The 19,603-nt window shown below is 38.1% G+C and overlaps 1 protein-coding gene across 4 annotated transcripts in view; it reads right to left on the reverse strand.

Annotated features, from left to right (window-relative positions):
• PPP4R1 (protein phosphatase 4 regulatory subunit 1) overlaps positions 1-19,603 on the reverse strand; it is a 60,823-nt gene that overhangs the window by 31,707 nt on the left and 9,513 nt on the right. For 2 of the 4 annotated variants that reach the window (XM_035013804.1, XM_035013803.1), the window contains exons 3-6: positions 7,689-7,773; positions 6,764-6,870; positions 1,928-2,070; positions 1,095-1,241 (exon numbers count right to left, since the gene is read on the reverse strand). In XM_035013804.1, coding sequence (XP_034869695.1) covers positions 1,095-1,241; positions 1,928-2,070; positions 6,764-6,870; positions 7,689-7,747 — 456 coding nt within the window. In that variant the 5' untranslated portion in view covers positions 7,748-7,773. Of the gene's footprint in view, positions 1-1,094; positions 1,242-1,927; positions 2,071-6,763; positions 6,871-7,688; positions 7,825-19,603 lie in introns of all 4 variants that reach the window. The other 2 variants (XM_035013805.1, XM_035013802.1) reach the window with 1 other exon arrangement.

The following is a 19,603-nucleotide window of genomic DNA, read 5'->3' on the forward strand; positions in this document are numbered from 1 at the left end:
GCTCAGTTATGCAAAAACTGATTTCCTTCATTGAGAAACTTGTGAGATTAAAAAAAAAAAATCTGCATTTTGGGAGGTGACAGAGGTGCTGATTGTACAACACGGTGAATGTACTAAATGCTAACTTAATTGTACACTTTAAAATGGTTTTTCACTATGTGAATTTCACTTCAATAAAAATGATATTACTGAAAAGTATCTAAATTTATTATTAACTGGTATGGAGTATCTAAAAAATAATGGAATCAAGAAATTTCCAAGGGAAAGGGGACTAGAGAGATGACCTAATTCATCCTAATGATCCAGAAACACTATCCAATTTTTGTATAATTCCTTTCTTATCAACAAAGATGCTATTATTTTAGGGTTTCTATTTTATTTTTAAGTAATCTCTACACCCAACACAGGGCTCAAACCCCAAGATCAAGAGCCGCACACTCCACAACCGAGCCAGCCAGGCACCCCTATTTTAGGTTTAAATAGTAAACTCTCACTATCCAAATAGATTTAAATTTTTAGACAGATTATACCAGACTTTGTTACATACATGATTTAATCCATGTGTTTTTCTTATAATCACAATTTCTATAACATATCATATATCATTATAATAAAATTACTTGCCTGATGATCATTCCCCCAAAGCACACTGTCAAGGGCAGGAGCTATTTTTTTCCCCCTGTGCTTACAAAGTGCTGAGAAAAGTGTTCAACAGCAACTGAAGTTTCACAAACGTTTCTTCACCCAACACAGGGTTTTTGTGTTTTTTGTTATAACTGCACTGATTATTTCTCCCATCTTCTTTTTCCATAATAATAAACTTACAGTTACTTATTATTCTCTTGCTCCATATCTTGCTTTCTCAGAGCCCAGTAATAGAGCCATCTAATTCACGGGTGCAAAGCACAACATGGGGCCTACAGAACATAGACCTTTTTTGTGTGCCTATGTCCCTTTCTAGCCCTTTCTAATGATTTGTGGCTACTTTGATACCTAATACGTACAAACTCCATAGCACATAATATTTGAGCACTTCCTATTTGTCAATACAGTGACTAATTTTTGCCTGAACAGAAAAAGCGCCTTCTACTTACAGCCACAGCTTCTGTTTTCACATCATCGTTGCTATCTGGGGCAGTTAGCTCTATGAGGACAGGGCACACTTTGGTCTCCACATCAAATCGCTCAATTAACTCCTGCTCCAGCAGAGCCAGCAAAGCTGCCTGACTTGTTTTTCTTACCTAGGAAAGAAATGAGCAGTATAAACAAAGTACATACGTGATATAACAAAACTCTATTACTTGTTTTTCACAATACTGAAGACTTTTCATCTCAACTTAAAGGGATTCATAACTGGCAAAACCTTGCAAATAAAAACTTGTCGTTATTTCCTCCAGCTACTGCCAAGACAGAACTTGGTAGATTGTGATACGACAAATGAAACGGAACAGAAAAGCCATCCTTGTGGGTGCCTGGGTGGCTCAGTCGGTCGGGCCCCCGACTCTTGATTCCAGCTCAGGTCGTGATCTCAGGGTCCGGGATTGAGCCCTGCGTTGGGTACCCCACTCAGTGGAGAATCTGCTTCTCTCCCTCTGCCGCACCTCCCCGCTCGCATGCTCTCATGCATGCAAAAGAAAAGCCATCCTTGTGAAAGGTGACTCCCAAATTCCCAAACTTTCTGAGGGACACCCGTGAGGGTACCATGTGAGAATGCAGCTACTGGGCATCATCTTGTAACAGCATTAAGCAGATGTCCTAGATTTGCCAGACTCTCAACATATCTGTCTAAGACACATGGTCATTTTGAAAAACAGAATAATGAAGTTGAAGAGGAAAAAACACTCAAATGAGACCAGCTAGGGGAGGCTATTCTACATACATCATATTACATGCATTTCCAGTAAGAACCTGTAAATGACACTCTTACCTGATTATTCTGATCTGCGAGATATCTAACCACAATAGGTAGTAAGTATTTGGAAAAAGCATATGGGATTGAAGGCCGGTTTTCTTGACAAAACAATGCAATATGAGGCACCTGTTCCATCAGCTCTGCTCTCACGGTTGGTTCTATTGAAATAACAGAAATGTGAGCAAACACATTCTCCCACAGTAACAAAATCTTTGCCTGGGCTTAAGACTATTTAGGAAAGCTTTGGACTTCCGTCCTCGGCATAAAAAGGACTTACACAATGTTCTCTAACTCTAGGAACCTTTTCACAATCATACGCAGGTCAACCCCATGAGTAAAAGGAAGACCCTACTCCCATCCCAGGCTTCTATCTTCCTACTGTGTACCAAGTATGCAATCATTTCCTATTATGACCGAATTTATCCATCACCTACATTGTGTCACATATGTTAGGGGTTAAATATCCAATATTCACATCAATAAAATATGTATTAACTATGAACTTTTTTTTTAAAGATTTTATTTATTTATTTGAGAGAGTGTGAGAGAGAGCGAGAATGAGCAAGGTGAGGAGCAGAGGGAGAAGCAGGCTCCCTACTGAGCAGGGAGCCCAACGTGGGGCTTGATCCCGGGACTCCGGGATCACGACCTGAGCCGAAGGCAGCCACCCAACTGACTGAGCCACCCAGGTGCCCCTTATCTATGAACTATTAAAGAGCCTCCTAGGACTATTTAAGAGCCTCATAAGGACCGGTTCCTAAGCTAAATTCAATCAATGAATGGAGAATTCCTGGTTAAAATTAAGACTAAAATGGTAAGTGACTGTTAAAGTAGACCAATCAAGTTAAAGAAACAAAAAAAATCTGAAAAGACCCAAGTATGTACAGCAAATTTAAGTATGACAAATACATCATTTCAAATCTCTGGGTTTCAAAAGGATGAACTGCTAAGAGTAATGGCAGGAGAATCAGATATGTGATAAAAAAAAGATTCCTATCCTGCATATCATAAATGAATTCTAAGTGAATTAAAGTTCCAAACTGTTTTTAAAGATGAAAAGCACGAAAAGACAACATTAAAAAAAAAAGTTTAGTCTTGAGGAAGAAGCCCTTCCAAGGCAAACAAAACCCCAGCACCAACTTGGAGACCAACTAATTCTACTTTATAAAGCCTCCATTATAGACAACAGGTACCACACTCAGTTTAAAGGCAAACCAGCCTGGGAGAAAATACACGTATAACAAAATATTAATAACTAAATATACAAAGAACCCATTGTTCAAATGAACACAAGAAAGAAAATAAGGATACGGACAGGCAATTCTCAGAAGAAATGCAAGTGACTAAGACACATACAGACATGATGGATTATCAATACAATTCGTTACATCAGACCTAATTAGAACTTCGGTATTAATGAATGTATCATTACAGTTACTATGGTAAATATGCATGCATGGGTCCGGAGGAAATTTAAATTTCAACAAACAGAAATTAATGAAACTATCAGCAGAAAATGTACTAGCATCTTACAAAGCTAAGAATCTTATCAACAAACCAGTATTTGGAATTTATATTACATGGCTCTGCCATGTGAAGTCAGACAGTAATTGAACAAAATAGTGCTTCTGTTTTGAAAAATACTTAGTTTAAAAAAAAAAAAAAATAGGCCTCTCCTTTTCCTCACTGACCCTGAATTTTCCAACACTGACCTAATACTTATATAAATTTTTGAAGCAAAAGAAGGATACAAGTTACAGTTCTGGCTAAGAATGAAATCAGTAGGGGTGCCTGGGTGGCTCAGTCGGTTGGGCATCTGCCTTTGGCTCAGGTCATGATCTTAGGGATCGAGCCCCATGTCAGGCTCCTTGCTCAGCAGGGAGTCTGCTTCTCCCTCTCCCTCTGCCCCTCCCCACTGCTCAAATAAATAAATAAAATCTTAAAAAAAAAGAATGGAATCAGTAACTTCTCTTTCTTCAAAGTCATGCTTAGGTAAAAAGACCAATGGAACAAAACAGAGTCAAGAAATGAATGTACTGTGAGTCGTTTGGGAGGAACTGAAGTGCTGGGGAGGGATTTCAGAGCTACTATGATGGCTGAAGGGAATGAAGGAAGAAAAGGGAGTTGAGCCTAACGTCTCTAACTTGGTGGGCTGGGCTGATCATGACTACTGAAAAATATACAGTTGCAAAATTAATGCATATATTCTAGTCTCCTGAGCAAACAAGGAGCTCAGAACCTTAAAATCTCTCATTTGCCTATTCCTTATCAACGTTTACCTTGATTTCTTTATTCCCCTAAAGTTGTTATTCATATTTTTAGGATTTTTTATAGCAAATACTTGTTTAGATTTACTACTAATCTTGTAAGTTTTTTTTCCTTATCAGTACATTTTTCATCCAAATCTTTTCTGCTTCAATTAAAAAAAACCTATAGAGTTACACACCAACAACCTGATAAGCTTCAGAAGTATAAAGAAGCTAGACACAAAAGAACATATTCAGTATGATTCCATATAAAGTTCAGAGGAGCAAACTAATCTAAACACTTAGCACTCAAAACATGGATTACCTTGGGGAAGAAGAGGACAGAAATGAGGAGGTGCCCTGAAATGGATTCTGGGATGCTAGTTCTATCTCCTGATCTGAGTACTAATTACATTGGTCTTCATTTTGCTTTACTTCATGGAGCTGAAACTTTATAGTCCATGTACTTTTTGTAGTGTAGTTTTATTCAGTATTCAAGTAACAGAGTTCCCCAACAAGTAAGTGTTCCTGTTGCCCATCTATGTCACCAAGTCTGTGCATACTGGTACATTACTGTTCTATATCACAAAAATGCACTCTAGCATGGCACAGTATAAACCCCTACAATCTATACCTCGACTGCCTTATTGAAGAGCCTCATTATTTTAAACTGTAGACTCAGTAAACTACCTGTTGACCAAATGTGGCGCTATCTTGAACTACTTAAACCTCTAAACCAGTCTTTTCTTCTCCTGAGTATGCTCCTTTCCTTCTCTGTACCTCATCATTCTGTTAAATTCAACTCAATGTCACTAACTTCCTGAAATCAGGACCAATGCTCCCCATTATAATGTATTGTTTATAAGTTAGCTGCATTCATTAAACTGTTAATTTGATGACAGGAATTCTTATTCACCTTAGTAACTGTTCTAGCATTTATTCTAGAATCTGGCATAGGACTGTGTACTGTGTTATTTTTACCAAATGAACAAAAAATGTAAATGTCAATAGAGAGATTTATCATGAACTCAACAACTTGAGAATATATCTTTTAAAAATCTACAGCTGACCCTTGAACTAGGGGGCTAGGGCACTGACCCCTCCCTGTGCAGTAGAAAATCCACATATAACTTTTGACACCCCCAAAACTTGACTACTATTAGTCTACTGTTGACTGGAAGCCTTACCAATAACAAACAGTTGACTAACACATATTTTTTAGCTTATATGTACTGTATACTGTATTCTTACAATAAAGTAAGCTGGTGAAAAGAAAGAAAAAATCATAAGGAAAATACATTTATAGTACTGTACTCATCAAAAAAAATCTGTATCAATACATCTGCACAGTTCAAACCCATGTTCAAGGGTCAACTACATATACCTACATATATTTATAAAAACAAGCACTATAGGTGGCAAACAGGTAAAAGAAAATAAACACAAATTCCTCCCTAAAGAGTATCTATTCTACTAAGAAAGGAATAAATAACCATAATGCAAAAAATAAGTAAGTGAAAATTATAATTGATGAGCTTCTTCTAAAACCATTCTGGAACAAGCATACACACATGAGCAAGTACATACATCATCATTAGACAGATTATTTGTAAGCTTACCAATTTTTTTCTACCCTATAGGAAAATAAAAAACACTTAAGGCTTATGTAAATAGTAAAGCATATTCCCATAAAACAAATTGCTCACCAAAAGATGAGCCCATCTAAAAATTAAAAAATGAGACTGCTAACATGCAAAAGAGTTTGATAAAAAGTGAAAAATAGGGGCGCCTGGATGGCTCAGTCGTTAAGCATCTGCCTTCGGCTCAGGTCATGATTCCAGGGTCCTGGGATCGAGCCCCACATCAGGCTCTCTGCTCGGCGGAGAGCCTGCTTCTCCCTCTCCCATTCCCCCTGTTTATGTTCCCCCTCTGTCTCTGTCAAATAAATAAAATCTAAAAAAAATAAAATGAAAAATAACACATTTTAATAGAGAGAATGGGTTTAAGAAAAAAATATATTTATTTTTGAATTGTTTCTAAAATAAAAAATAAAGATATGCATATGACTTAAGATTAGGTTAAAATGGTAAGTTTTATGTTATGCATATTTTGCCTCAAGAAAAAAATATTTTTAAAAAACTTAATAGAACCATATTCCAAGCCTGAAGTCAGGTTTATCTCTTTTGTAAGCAGACCCTCCTATCTTCGCTTTGGAGACAAAACGCTCTAGTTTTATCATGACTGATTCACATTTTTCACAAGTGAGAAAGCATAGGAAAAGGAAGCATTTTATATTTGCTTAAAAAAAACTTATAGCCCAATCCCTCCCTTTTAAAATTTATTCAAAATTATTTTTAAGTTTTTAGTAATCCTAAAATATTAACATACATGATGCGAAAACAATTTTTAGATTTTTCTGAGAAATTTCCAAAATTAAACTAAACAGACCAACTACAAAATGTGGCTTTAGAAAGTTTTTTCTTTTTACTGATGTATTTGGTAATTAGGAAATCTTTTAAAGAAGTCTCACATCACACTAAGTTTTTCATTAGTTTTTAAAACCTCAAATTTGGTAAAAGAAACCTTTCTCTGCATAAGCATATACCTGAATCGTCAGCTAATCTGCTAATTCTTTCCAAAACAGCAATGCAATCTCTTTCATCATCGCAGACTTCCCTCAACGTGTCCAGCAAACTCCGGGCCACCATTTGTCTAACAGAAAAAGAAAATGATATGGTGTTTAGTGGTGTTCATGAGTAATATTTAGAATTCCAAAAGGTAGAATCTACATGGTTTTAAAGAATTTCTTAATACATTTTATAACATACATTAAGTCACTAATTTCCTAAGTGACAAATGCCAGTATGGATTTTATTGTAACAGGATGAGACTGAATATTTACCAAAATATTTTTCATCTTTAACTGAAGTGACAAATTTCTAAGGTCACTGAAAATTCTATAAAATTTCCAACAGTTACCTTCAACTATCAAATAATAGGAAAATACACACATTCTTCATCATGTATCTTCAGTATATACAAATACACACATTCATTTTTACTAAGTGAGTTTTATACCTCTATACTCAAGAAATTTAAGACGCAGATTTCCCAGAAAACTGATACAGGTATTCTGGGGACCACAGCTGGAGAAATAATGCATTAGGAAGAGTGTCCCAGTCCCCTTAAATATCACCTGGCACACAGTAGGTATACAACATCATCTGCTGAAAGAATAATATACCCCCCTCAGTAATCACTTTACACAAATATCAAAATTATGCCTAAGAGCAAAAAAGTAATGGTGTTTTGTTTTTGTTTTTTGCCAAAAAGCAAAGAGTGCCACATGCTTACTAGGATCAAGGAGTAAACCATTATAAAAGAGGCCTTGGCTGTGATTATCAACAAAACATGCTGACTGAGACTACACATGTTAATACTACTTTAAACTGGAAAACTGGATCTTCCCTACGGAAATGAATGTAATAATTAATCATTCCACTTCCACAAGGAAAAGAATATGCACATACCTGTTAAATATGTTCTCACTTGCAGCATACTTGTCCAATCTCCCCAGTGGCGTCAACATTTCATCTTGTGAGACAAAGTCCAGGGCTGAAGGTATAATAATCACATCAGACTCTGAGCTGTAGTCATCCACACCAACTATCAGAGACATCAGAAATACTCCTTATAACACTTTGAAACTAAAAAGTACCCCTTGCCTGTCTGAAGCACCATAAGTAAGACTGCCTTTAATGTTTCTGGAGTGGTATAAAGGATCACAAGAGACTCTTACATCAACTCAGAAGCCATGAATGACTCAAGGATGTTACCTCTCCTCTTTTTCTACAGATATGTGTAGTTGTCTCTAGAAACACAGCGGTCAGAGGCTCCAGAAACTCAGCATGGGGTGATTACTGAGAACTTAACATGTTCAATCAGAACACTAACAACTTGTAAATAAATAAAATGTCAAACACTGGTAAATTCTGAAATGCAGTCAGAATAACTCACATTATAAGCAAAAGAATGTAAGAATTACAGCAGACTTCTCATCAGAAACAATATAAGCCAAGAGACAGTAGAGCATTCCTTAAAGTACTAAAAGGAAAAAAACAAAAACAAAAAAAAAAACAAAAAACAATGTCAACCTACAACTCTATACCCAGTAAGTAAACATCTTTAAAGTATCTCTGAAATTCGTATCTTTCAAATACGAAGATTTCAAACACACAAAAGCTGACAGACATCATCACCAGCAAACCTGCACTACAAGAAATATTAAAGTCCTTCAAGCAAAAAGAAAATTTTACTAACTGGAAATCTAGATCTATACAAAGGAATGAAGAGCAGTAGAAATGGCAAATATGTGGGTAAATACAAGTATTTTTCTCATTTAAAAATCTCTTTGAGGGGCGCCTGGGTGGCTCACAGTCATTAAGTGTCTGCCTTCAGCTCAGGTCATGGTCCCAGGGTCCTGGGATCGACCCCACGTTGGGCTCCCTGCTCAGCGGGAGGCCTGCTTCTCCCTCTCCCCCTGCTTGTGTTCCCTCTCTCGCTGTGTCTCTGTCAAATAAATGAATAAAATCTTTAAAAAATAAAAAATAGGGGCGCCTGGGTGGCTCAGTCGTTAAGCGTCTGCCTTCGGCTCAGGTCATGATCCCAGGGTCCTGGGATCGAGCCCCGCTCGGGCTCCCTGCTCCTCCCTCTGCCACTCCCCCTGCTTGTGTTCCCTCTCTCGCTGTGTCTCTCTCTTCAAATAAATAAATAAAATCTTTAAAAAAATAAAATAAAAATAAACAAAATAAAAATCTCTTTGAAAGATAATTAAGGTAAAAATATGGACTGCAAAAAAAAAAAAAGAGAAGATAAAAAATGTACTCTGGGGACTCTTAACTAGAATGAACAAACTGATGGTCACCAGAGGAGAGGTGGGTTGGGGGGATGGGTGAAATAGGTGATGGGGACTAGCGGGGCACTTGTGATGAGCACCAGATGTTGTATGGAAGTGCTGAATCACCATATTGTACATCTGAAACTAACTACACTGCATGCTAACTGGAATTTAAATAAAAACTTTAAAAAAATGTACTTTGGGTTTCTAACATACATAGAAGTTAAAATATATGACTATAATAGCACAAAGGTAGGAAAAGGGCAAAATACACTGTCCTAGAGTTCTTACACCGTATGTGAAGAGATACATATTATTTGGAGGCAAACTGTTTAAAGATGTATACTAATTATAAACTCTACACTAGCCATTAAACATAAAAAAAACCCCACCAAAGATATATGGCTAGTATGCCAATAAAGGCCATAAAATGGAATCATAAAAAAAAAAAAAAAAAAAAAACTCAATCCAAAAGGCAGAAAAAGAGGATAAAAGGAGAGATAGGACATGGGGTGCCTGGGTGGCTCAGTTGGTTGGGCGACTGCCTTCGGCTCAGGTCATGATCCTGGAGTCCTGGGATCGAGTCCCACATCAGGCTCCCAGCTCAGCAGGGAGCCTGCTTCTCCCTCTGACCCTCTCCCCTCTCATGCTGTTTCCCTCTCTCTCTCTCAAATAAATAAAATCTTTTAAAAAATTAAAAAAAAAAAAAGAAAAGATAGGACAAACAGAAGAGAAACAGCAAGATGTGAGATTTAAACCCAACTGACATTCAGTAACCATGCTGAGCACAAATAGTCTCAATACCCCAATTAAAAGGCAGAGATTTTCAAACTGGATTAAAAATAACACCTAACATTAAAATAATTATATAGTGCAGACAAATTTTATACAGTTTATGCTGATATATGATTCATAGCAAAGTATTTATTTTGAATCAGAAAGTTGTAAAAACCTCTCAGATGCTCTCATTTGGCCTCTGTTTTCTCTTTCTAGCACAGGACTGTTGAGCTAGCATGACCTCAAAGGCACCTTTATGCAGGCTCTAGAATTCTATGACTATGACCAAACTGTTTCATCAGTCTCATACTTGTTAATCTTAAAGATAACCATTAAAAACATGATTCTGGTCCTTAGGAAGCCAGGACTCTTAGAGCGGCGACCGTCCAACATTGCCGTGTACAAGGCAAGCTTGGAGCACTTACCTCTAAATGCAGACTGCCAAGTCGCATATTCAAATACTAATTATGTAGGTTTGGAGTGAGCCCCGGGAGCACTCATTTTTAATAAATACCTCTACTAATTCAAATGCAGATTGTTGAACAACCATATTTAAGAAACATACTGTTAGAGGGCAGCAAAATCGTATTTTGCTTCAACTTTGGACACCACTCTATCCATCACGGTTGACAATTACTTCTCTACAAAAGGAGGTGTTCCATTCTGCCATGGGCACTGGTGACAAAGCTTTACTTCTATTTCCCATAACTGTTACCTCTTGCCAGTATCTGTGGAATCACTCTGGCCTGAACCCTCCTTTCCGAATTCAAGATTTATCAATTCTTGATTGGACTAGTAAGATTCTGGATCTCATCTTTATGGAGGCCACAAGGATTTGGTTACCATAGTTACAGACTGCACACTTAGGTCTTACCCAGTCATCCTGCAAATGTCTGTCACAGGTTACAAAAAAGAGAAATAAGAAAATAACCAATAAAAAAGACTATTACCACTAATGAAAAAATCCTACCACATATACTGAGTGATGGTACAGTAAATAATATCCTCTGATAAAACAGAGAACACAGAGGTAGTAAATGTAGCTGTACTGTTAACAAGGATCCTATAATTTATGCAAAGTAGAACACTAGATAGATGATAAAGATACAAATTATAATCCTTATGAGTATTCTCTAAAACATGTAAGAAAGAAGAGCTAGGAAGCCAATAGGGGAATTAAAATGAATACTAAAAAATATCATTAACCCAAAAGAAAGTCAGGAAAAAAGCAACAGAGGGAGGAAAAAAAGAGACAAATAGAAAAAAAAACAGACCTAAATCCAACCAGATCAATAATTACATTACATATAAGCGGACTAAACATTTAAAAGCAGAGATCCCCAACTAATAAAAAAGTAACACCCAACTATAGCCTTATCCACCAGAGAGAGAGTTTTAAAGCCAAAATTTCAATCAGTAGGCTGAAAAGAATTTTTTTAGAAAAGATAAAACAGGGGCGCCTGGGTGGCTCAGTCGTTAAGCGTCTGCCTTCGGCTCAGGTCATGATCCCAGGGTCCTGGGATCGAGCCCCACATCGGGCTCCCTGCTCAGCAGGAAGCCTGCTTCTTCCTCTACCACTCCCCCTGCTTGTGTTCCCTCTCTCGCTGTGTCTCTCTCTGTCAAATAAATAAATAAAATCTTAAAAAAAAAAAAAAGAAAAGATAAAACATGAGACAGTAAGCCTAAGAAAGCCAAAGTGGTGATATTATTATTAGACAAAATAGACAAAGACAAGGACTATTACTGCAGATGAAGAGAGACATTTCATGCCTCCATACCCCACCAGAGCGCTTTCTTTCTGGAGAACTAACTCAAGTTTATGGATTCTTGGACACTATGGCAGCAATAGCCCTTTAGGGCTTCAAAGCCTTAAAAACCTAGGCTCCTCCACTGATGAAGTAAAAAAAAATTAGGTCATCTTTTCATGTTATTTGAAATTTCAAATTGATCAAAAAGCATATAAGAACAATGATCACTCTAAAATGCTTTTTCAAATTATCTGACCTCCCCAAATTCCTATACTTCCTCTCCCCAGTAAATTTACTGTCTTAGCTGAAGGGCAACCAGGATGGAGTGGAAAAAGGAAGAGGACTTGCAAGCTCTACATAAGAGACAGAATTCCAACAAATACTTAAGTACGCAATCTTCATTTTTCAAAACCTCATAATTATAAAAGTTTCCATGAAAAAGCTATATAACAACCTTTTTAAAAAGTTTTTTACTTAAGTTTTTTACTTTAATTCCAGTATAGTTAACATAGTGTTATATTAGTTTCAGGTGTACAATATAGTGATTCAACAATTCTATACGTTACTCAGTGCTCATCGTAAGTGTACTCTTTAATCTTTTAATGAAAACTTGTGGGTTTTAGTGAATTCTAATAGAATAGAATCCTAATAGAAGAGAATTCCTAATAGGAATAGAAACCTAGAGTACGAACTGAAGCCTTATATTTAAGGCATCATATGGCAAAGGCCCAAAACATAAATTAGACTCAACAGATCCTTCTAGTTCCAAATTATAAGAACCAAACGTGTTACAATTCAAATAAAGAGATCAAGAAAAAAAATAAGAAAGTAACCATAGAAAAATGACATTTCTCTCTGTTAACTTATAAAACAGAAAACTTCCCTTTGTATAAAGCTAAGAGATCTTATAGTGGAAGAGAGAAAATATCTTTACAGTTCAGGATGTATCCTCTACCTACTCTCAGCTCCTTGCACCAGCACCAACAGAAATCCAAAGTAGCAGAAAGCAATGACCCAATTTTTAGCTGTTTTAAATTTAAGGAAAATATGCAAGTTTAAAAGTTGGACCCATGTGGAAGTCTGAAGAAGATTAATTTAACCCCTACACAGTGACAGCAAAAAGTGGTGTGAAAAGGGCAGACGCTCTTCAAAATAAGACAGATCTAGGTTCAAATCTCATATTTTGCTACTCATGAACTATGTGAACTTACACAAATACCTAATTAATTTGAGTCTGCTTCCTCATCTATAAAATACCACAAGACTTCAATAAAGGAAAAGATTTTTAAGACATACATTCTAAGATAATGTCTATAAAATCTCTAACATAGTGTCAGGCAAATAAGCAAATGTTCCCTCCCCTCTACATTTAGGTCTGTTTCTAGATACAGATTATCTTAATGTGGTTTCCATGTGTTTTTAAATGTTTTCATCCATTTCAACCAGTAAGTAGGGCAGCACATATACTGGGAGTGCCAAGCACTCAACAAGGAACACAGATATAAACGCTAGACAAAAGTGTATGCATGTAAGTATATGTGTGCAGATATGTGTACAAATATATAGACATACATACTAAGAAAAGATACATGGTGTAAGAATAAATACATACAAAATATACTGTTAACTATTATATGTTGTTAGTTATTACATGTCTAAATCTGCACTGGTGAGTACAAGAAGACATCAAAAAGTCAGGCAGTTCTTGGAAAATACACCGGAGTTGCCAAGCAGGACAGAGGGCAGGAAGAGGGCATTCCTGGCAGAAAGATCTAAGGATGGTGAGGGAGGAAAGACAAACCACGGCATGTCTGGCAAACTGCCCAAGGACTGTAGCGCAGGTGGGACACAGGGTTCCTATAGAAGCGAGGCAGAAAGAGTAGGGGCCAACCAAAATCAACCTAGCCTTCTAATTTTTAAAAAGTAACATTATTACATTTTGCAATATCCTCTTACCTGGCTAGAGAAGTCATACTGCCACCCTGTAATTAGGAATGGCATAGGAATGCTAAGCAACAACTTAAATTCAGTAGTAGTTACCTCTTTTGGGCAATAAACAATTCCAGGCAACATATATTCAACTGTTCTACACTAAGACTTTATTAAAATTCTCGATTATTAAATAAAATCATGTTTTTAAAGTTAAGCAAGAAGCAAAGATCATGTCTTTTCCAAGCCAAAAGACCTTTTGCCTTTACACAGCATTCTAAGAGAACCCCAGGTAGCACATCACTCCTTTTTTTTTTTTTTTTTTTTAAGATTTTATTTGTCAGAGAGAGAGACGGAGCGCAAGCAGAGAGAGAGGCAGGCAGAGGGAGAAGCAGGCTCCCCACTGAGCAAGGAGCCTGATGCGGGACTCGATCCCAGGACCCCGGGATCATGACCTGAGCCGAAGGCAGACGCCCAACCAACTGAGCCACCCAGGGGTCCCAGCACATTACTCCTCTCCCGATTATGATACCCTTAGTCGCTGGAGCAGAGGAGGAGGAAAGGAGTACAGAGAAGCAAGAAGAATTCTAATTCAGTGGAGACAATCCTGGTTCTACCTGCATCAATACCATAAGTAAGCCTCTTTTCTATTCCTTGTTAACAATGCTCAGACATACTACAAATTCATGCTAATTTCATGCTCTTTCAATAAGAATTTTGAATCTACTATTCTTAAATCTCAACTTCTCTCAGAAAATGTTCCAAATGCCTAAGTTCCCAGAACTACCCTCAAAAAATCATCTCCCATTCCTTACTGTCATAAATGTATTTGATGAACTCTCTGGCACCAAGTCAGGGGGAATAGTGCCAGTAGCCAGGAGAACAAAAGGAAGGGAGAGCGGTCTGAGTAGTGCTCCTGGCCACCATTCTACTCTTGACCACAGATATGCTTGAGAGCTTGAGATACAGAGAGCTTGAGAGCCCTTGAGATACAGAAGGGCTTCAGCTGTCCTGACGTGCTTCTCCAAACGTAGCATCTCACTACTGCTGTCTAAAGATATATTTTTCCAACAACATTGCCTTTAAACACCAACCGTCTCATCCAGGACACATTGGAGGAGGGAAAACATTACAATGGAGGAAGGAAAATAAGGCTATGTATACTATGCTTTAGGAGCAATATAAGGTAATTAGGGGCAATTCTGAGTACATGGGTTTTTTCCTGACACACCGAATCTAGAACTTAAGCTTGCTATTCTCTAAAATGACTTTTTCACCAACTTTTTTTTTTAGATTTTATTTATTTGACAGAGAGAGAGAGAGAACAAGTAGGCAGAGAGGCAGGCAGAGGCAGAGGGAGAAGCAGGCTCCCCGCTGAGCAGGGAGCCCGATGCAGGGCTTGATCCCAGGATCCTGGGATTATGACCTGAGCAGAAGGCAGCGGCTTAACCAACTGAGCCACCCAGGTGCCCCTCATCCAACTTCTTAAAGAGGTAGTCCCCTTTGCAGCCTTCACCTCCTCAAGATAAGCAATCTTATTTCTCCTTCACTCTTGGGATTTTCGTCTTAAGGATCAGCAATAATTTGCCAAGATTAGAGAGCCCTTCTTAGACCTATTGTCTGACTTCTCTGCAGCACTTGACAAGGCTGACTTCTGCTATCCCAACACCCTCCTCTAAAATTCTCTTTTCTTGGGTTCTGTGGAAGTACACCATCCTGAGTATTTTTCTACCTTTCTGGACTATTCTTATTTTTTTCTGATCGTTTTATGTAGGTAGTTTCCCTCTACTTTTGTCCTCACATTTTATACACACACACACACACACCCTTCTCCCCTCCCCCTTGAAAATTCATGGCTTCAACTATCACTTATAATGCAAATAACCTCCAAAATTCTGCCCTGATCCCTAGATCCATATTTGCAGGTATATCATAGAATCTCCACCTCAGTGTCACATTTGTTCTAAAAATTTAACTGCCCAAACCAATCTTATAAAAACCAGCTCCTCCTCAGGACTTTCTCCCCTGTGACTTTGCGTTCTCAAACATGAAGTCTTCACTTACCTTTTTAATGTACCTTTCTGGCCCCCATCATCGAATCAGTTGCTAAGAACTATAAATTCTACTTTTATAAAGTATTCTGTATTCCCACCTCTCAGTTCCCAACACCCTAATTCAGAGGTTCTGATGTCTTTTGCTGAGAACAAACTGGGGCACTTGAACCCCATGAGGGACACAAAGACTTTCCTGGGAATAAATCAGATGGATGACTTGAAGGGATATTCTAGACCCCAACTTCCAGGAGTACTCTTATTGCAAAAATGTGTCTAGGGGTTTGGATCCTAAGGCTTTCCCTTTTACAATGTCCGGCCTCCGACCGGACAAGTTAAAGATGTATCTCTCAGCTCCAAGGCCACCATGTCACACTGCCCCAAGGTTGGAAAAACCTCCACTGTCAAACAAACGGACCCATTGAGATACTACTGGAAGTGTTAAGAGATCAACTCTCTAAAGACTGTAACAAATACATCTACAAGTCAGATATTTTTCAATCCTTTGCTTTCAAAAAATTTGAAAGGCTGAATAGCTCATTAACCACATTTTTTCTTAACTTTATTTTATTATGTTGTTAATCACCACACATTAGTTTTTGATGTAGTGATTCACTGTTTGCCTATAACACCCAGTGCTCCATTCAATACGTGCCCTCTTTAATACCCATCACCAGGCTAACCGATCCCTTCACGCCCTCCCCTCTAGAACCCTCAGTTTGTTTCTCAGTCCATAGTCTCTCATGGTTCATCTCCGCCTCTGATTTCCCCCCCTTCATTTTTCCTTTTTTTTTTTTTTAACATATAATGTATTATTTGTTTCAGAGGTACAGGTCTGTGATTCAACAGTCTTATACAATTCACAGCGCTCACCATAGCACATACCCTGCCCAGTGTCTATCACCCAGCCACCCCATCCCTCCCACCCCCCCCCACCACTCCAGCAACCCTGTTTCCTGGGATTAAGAATTCCTCATATCAGTGAGATCATATGATTTAACCACGTTTTTAAAAATTTTAGCATGTAAGTTGGAAGAAGTTCAAGGAAATTAGTGGCGCTGCTAACAAAACCCTTTCCATCAATTTATTTACGTCAACAAAATTTCTCAGTGCACATAGGTCTTAAAATAAAAAGCAGAAATGGATACTAAATATTGTCTCATTCTGGCAATAAATTATTCATCCATGAATACATACATCACTTTTTAAAAAGCCCCATCCAGGAGTGCCTGGATGGCCCAGTTGGTTAAGCATCTGAGTTCAGCTCAGGTCATGATTTCAGGGTCCTGGGATGAGCCCCAGATCAGGCTCCCCACTGAGCAGGGGAGTCTGCTCTTGCTCTCCCTCCGTCCCTCCCTGCACTCGTGCTTGCTTGCTCTCTAAAAAAAAAAAAATCTTTTAAAGAAGTCCCATCCATTTCATTGAGATACCTACTCAGTAAAATTGTGTAGGAAATGGAGAGATCAAGAAAAAAAAGAACAGGGTAAAATTACCAATTTAAAAGTTTATTCTTGAAAATGGATGACAGTTGGTATCAAAGTGTTATGCTATGTAGATTCCATTTAAAAAAAACTTTGTAACAGTTACATTTATAAGTTTTGCTTCAAAAAATAACTGTAAACTTAAAAATGCATGAGATAGAGTTTTTGAAACTATTTTAGGAAGTATACAGTGATTAAATCTGAAGACCACTGCCCTCAATCATGGACTTCGTCTCCCCTCATTCTACCCCAGCTTACACATGACAACCACTTCCATCTTCCTCAAGTTGTACTCTGTTCAATACACTCCCTGCCCTTCCTCCCTCCCTTCCCTACCTCAAAACTCCCAGCAGCCAGGATTAAGGGACAACTTTCTCATGCTGTAATTCAAGGGACTCCATGATCTGGCACACCCTCTTTCCCTCTCCTGAATACAGCCCATATACAGAGGCCCACTTCCCATCACAATTCCCACAACTCTCCTGTCTTATGTGCTTATTACATTTGCCCCATTTCTGCCCTTTTACCCTCAACTCAGTTTAAATTTACCTATTTACAAACACTATCCAGGAAGTGTTTCCTCTTTTTTTTTAAGATTTTATTTATTTGAGAAACAGAAAGCACATGAGCAGGGAGAGGGTCAGAGGGAGAAGCAGACTCCCCGCTCAGCAGGGAGCCTGATGCGGGACTCGATCCTGGGACTTGATCCTGGGACTCTGGGATCATGACCCGAGCCGAAGGCAGTCGCTTAACCAAATGAGCCACCCAGGCGCCCCTCCTCTTCTAATTAAGATCTCTTCCTCTGAATCCCCCAGCCTGGGTGCCCTAGCTTTTATTCTGCCAGCAATAGCAGTGTTTGAGTTGTTTTTTCTTCTTTCATTTTCTTCTGCCTGCCCCTGGACCCAAATAGATAAATTCCCTGAAGGCAGAGACTGTCCTGTTAATCTTTTTATTACCTAAAAAAGAGTCTAATGCTTCTCCTGAATAATGCACATTAACGTTTGTTAGTGAAAGGTGGCCCACAGGGATACTTGAGGGGACTAGGGTACTTCATCCTCTGCTAAGATAGTGACAAGCTCATTAGCATATTAATGCCTCTGAGAAGTACCACACCGAAGAGAATGGTTAATTTGTAGGACCTGACTTTCACCAAGCTTGATCACAACACATCCTTCTATTCGCCATACACTCTCTCATAATAGCCTCTAAAACAGAAAAAGAAAAAAAAAAAAAAAGCAGACAATGTGTTCCCTCGCCTCCAATTTTTCCCCCGATACTACTTAGGCCACAATAAAACTTGCCAAATTTTCTGTCTCCCAATTCTTTACATTCTTTTTAGGAAATGAAAACGAGATGTACCTTGGAGATTTAATCATTTTTATAAGACTTACCTTAAGATATGGGGCTTTAAGATGATATTTTCATAAATAAACCAACAAATGAATAGGGAGAAAGGGGAAGCTCTTCTGTAAAGCAGACTGCCAGCCGGTAAATGTAAATTGATCCAAGTAAGACTCATGGACACATTCTAACACTAATGGGTCAAAGTTTGTTTGGGAATGAGATATTTCCCCAGTGTCAAAGTATTCCCCTTACTAAGTACAAAAGGAAAGAACAGAATCTTTAGGTGGAGAAATCTTGGACACATCACCTTAACCAAGTGGTTAAAATTACCACCACCAATAATGGACAACTGACATCAGGTGCCTCTTGAGATGAAGCACTGAGAAAAATCACAGTATTGCTTACGTAGTATTCCTGGTGGGCGGGGGGAGGGGGGAGCCACAACCTGAATCAAATCATGAGGACACATATAAAACCAAACTGATTCTTCAAAAATATCAATACCATGAAAGAGAAAGGCTTTTAAAGAGGCACTACAACTAAATGCAATACTGGAGCCAGGATTGGCAAGATGGTTGCATAAAAACATTATCAAACAATCGGTGAAATTTGAAAATGGACTACTTATTACATATTTGAATTGTATCAATGTTACATTTTCTGAATCTGACTGCTGATTATGAGAGAATGGCCTTGCTCTTAGGAGATCCAGGCTAAAGGGCCTGATTTCTAAACTTATTCTCAAAAGATGCAAAGAAGATTAAGAACAATGTACACATTACATTGTGTGTATATACAAATGTATAGAGAAAACAAACTGGCAAAATGTTAACAGTAGTTGAAGGCAGGTGAAGAGTTTTGGGAATTAACTATAACACCTGTGCAACTTCTGTGTGGGTCTGAAATTTCTCAATTAATTCAATTAAATCAATTTTTCACATTTACTTTGAAAATAATTTTTTTCATTATTTGACTGCAAGTATGGTTTTATGACCATATTTAGCTTGGCCAGAGAAACCAAGACTCACCTTAGCAAGCACGTGCTGAAGGTCTACTGTGCGATGGGTACTCTGCTACTGGTAAAGGGTAAACATGGTACAGACCTTGGACTTAACAGTATAGTGCAGGGGCAGCAAATCATGGCCTGCAGGTGAAACTGGCCCCCACAGTTTATTGGCAGACAGCCCTGCTCATTCCTTTCTGTACCGCCTATGGCAA

This window comes from Mirounga leonina, unplaced genomic scaffold, assembly GCF_011800145.1.
Source record: "Mirounga leonina isolate KUSES-001 unplaced genomic scaffold, KU_Mleo_1.0 Mir_167, whole genome shotgun sequence".
NCBI lineage: Eukaryota > Metazoa > Chordata > Mammalia > Carnivora > Phocidae > Mirounga > Mirounga leonina.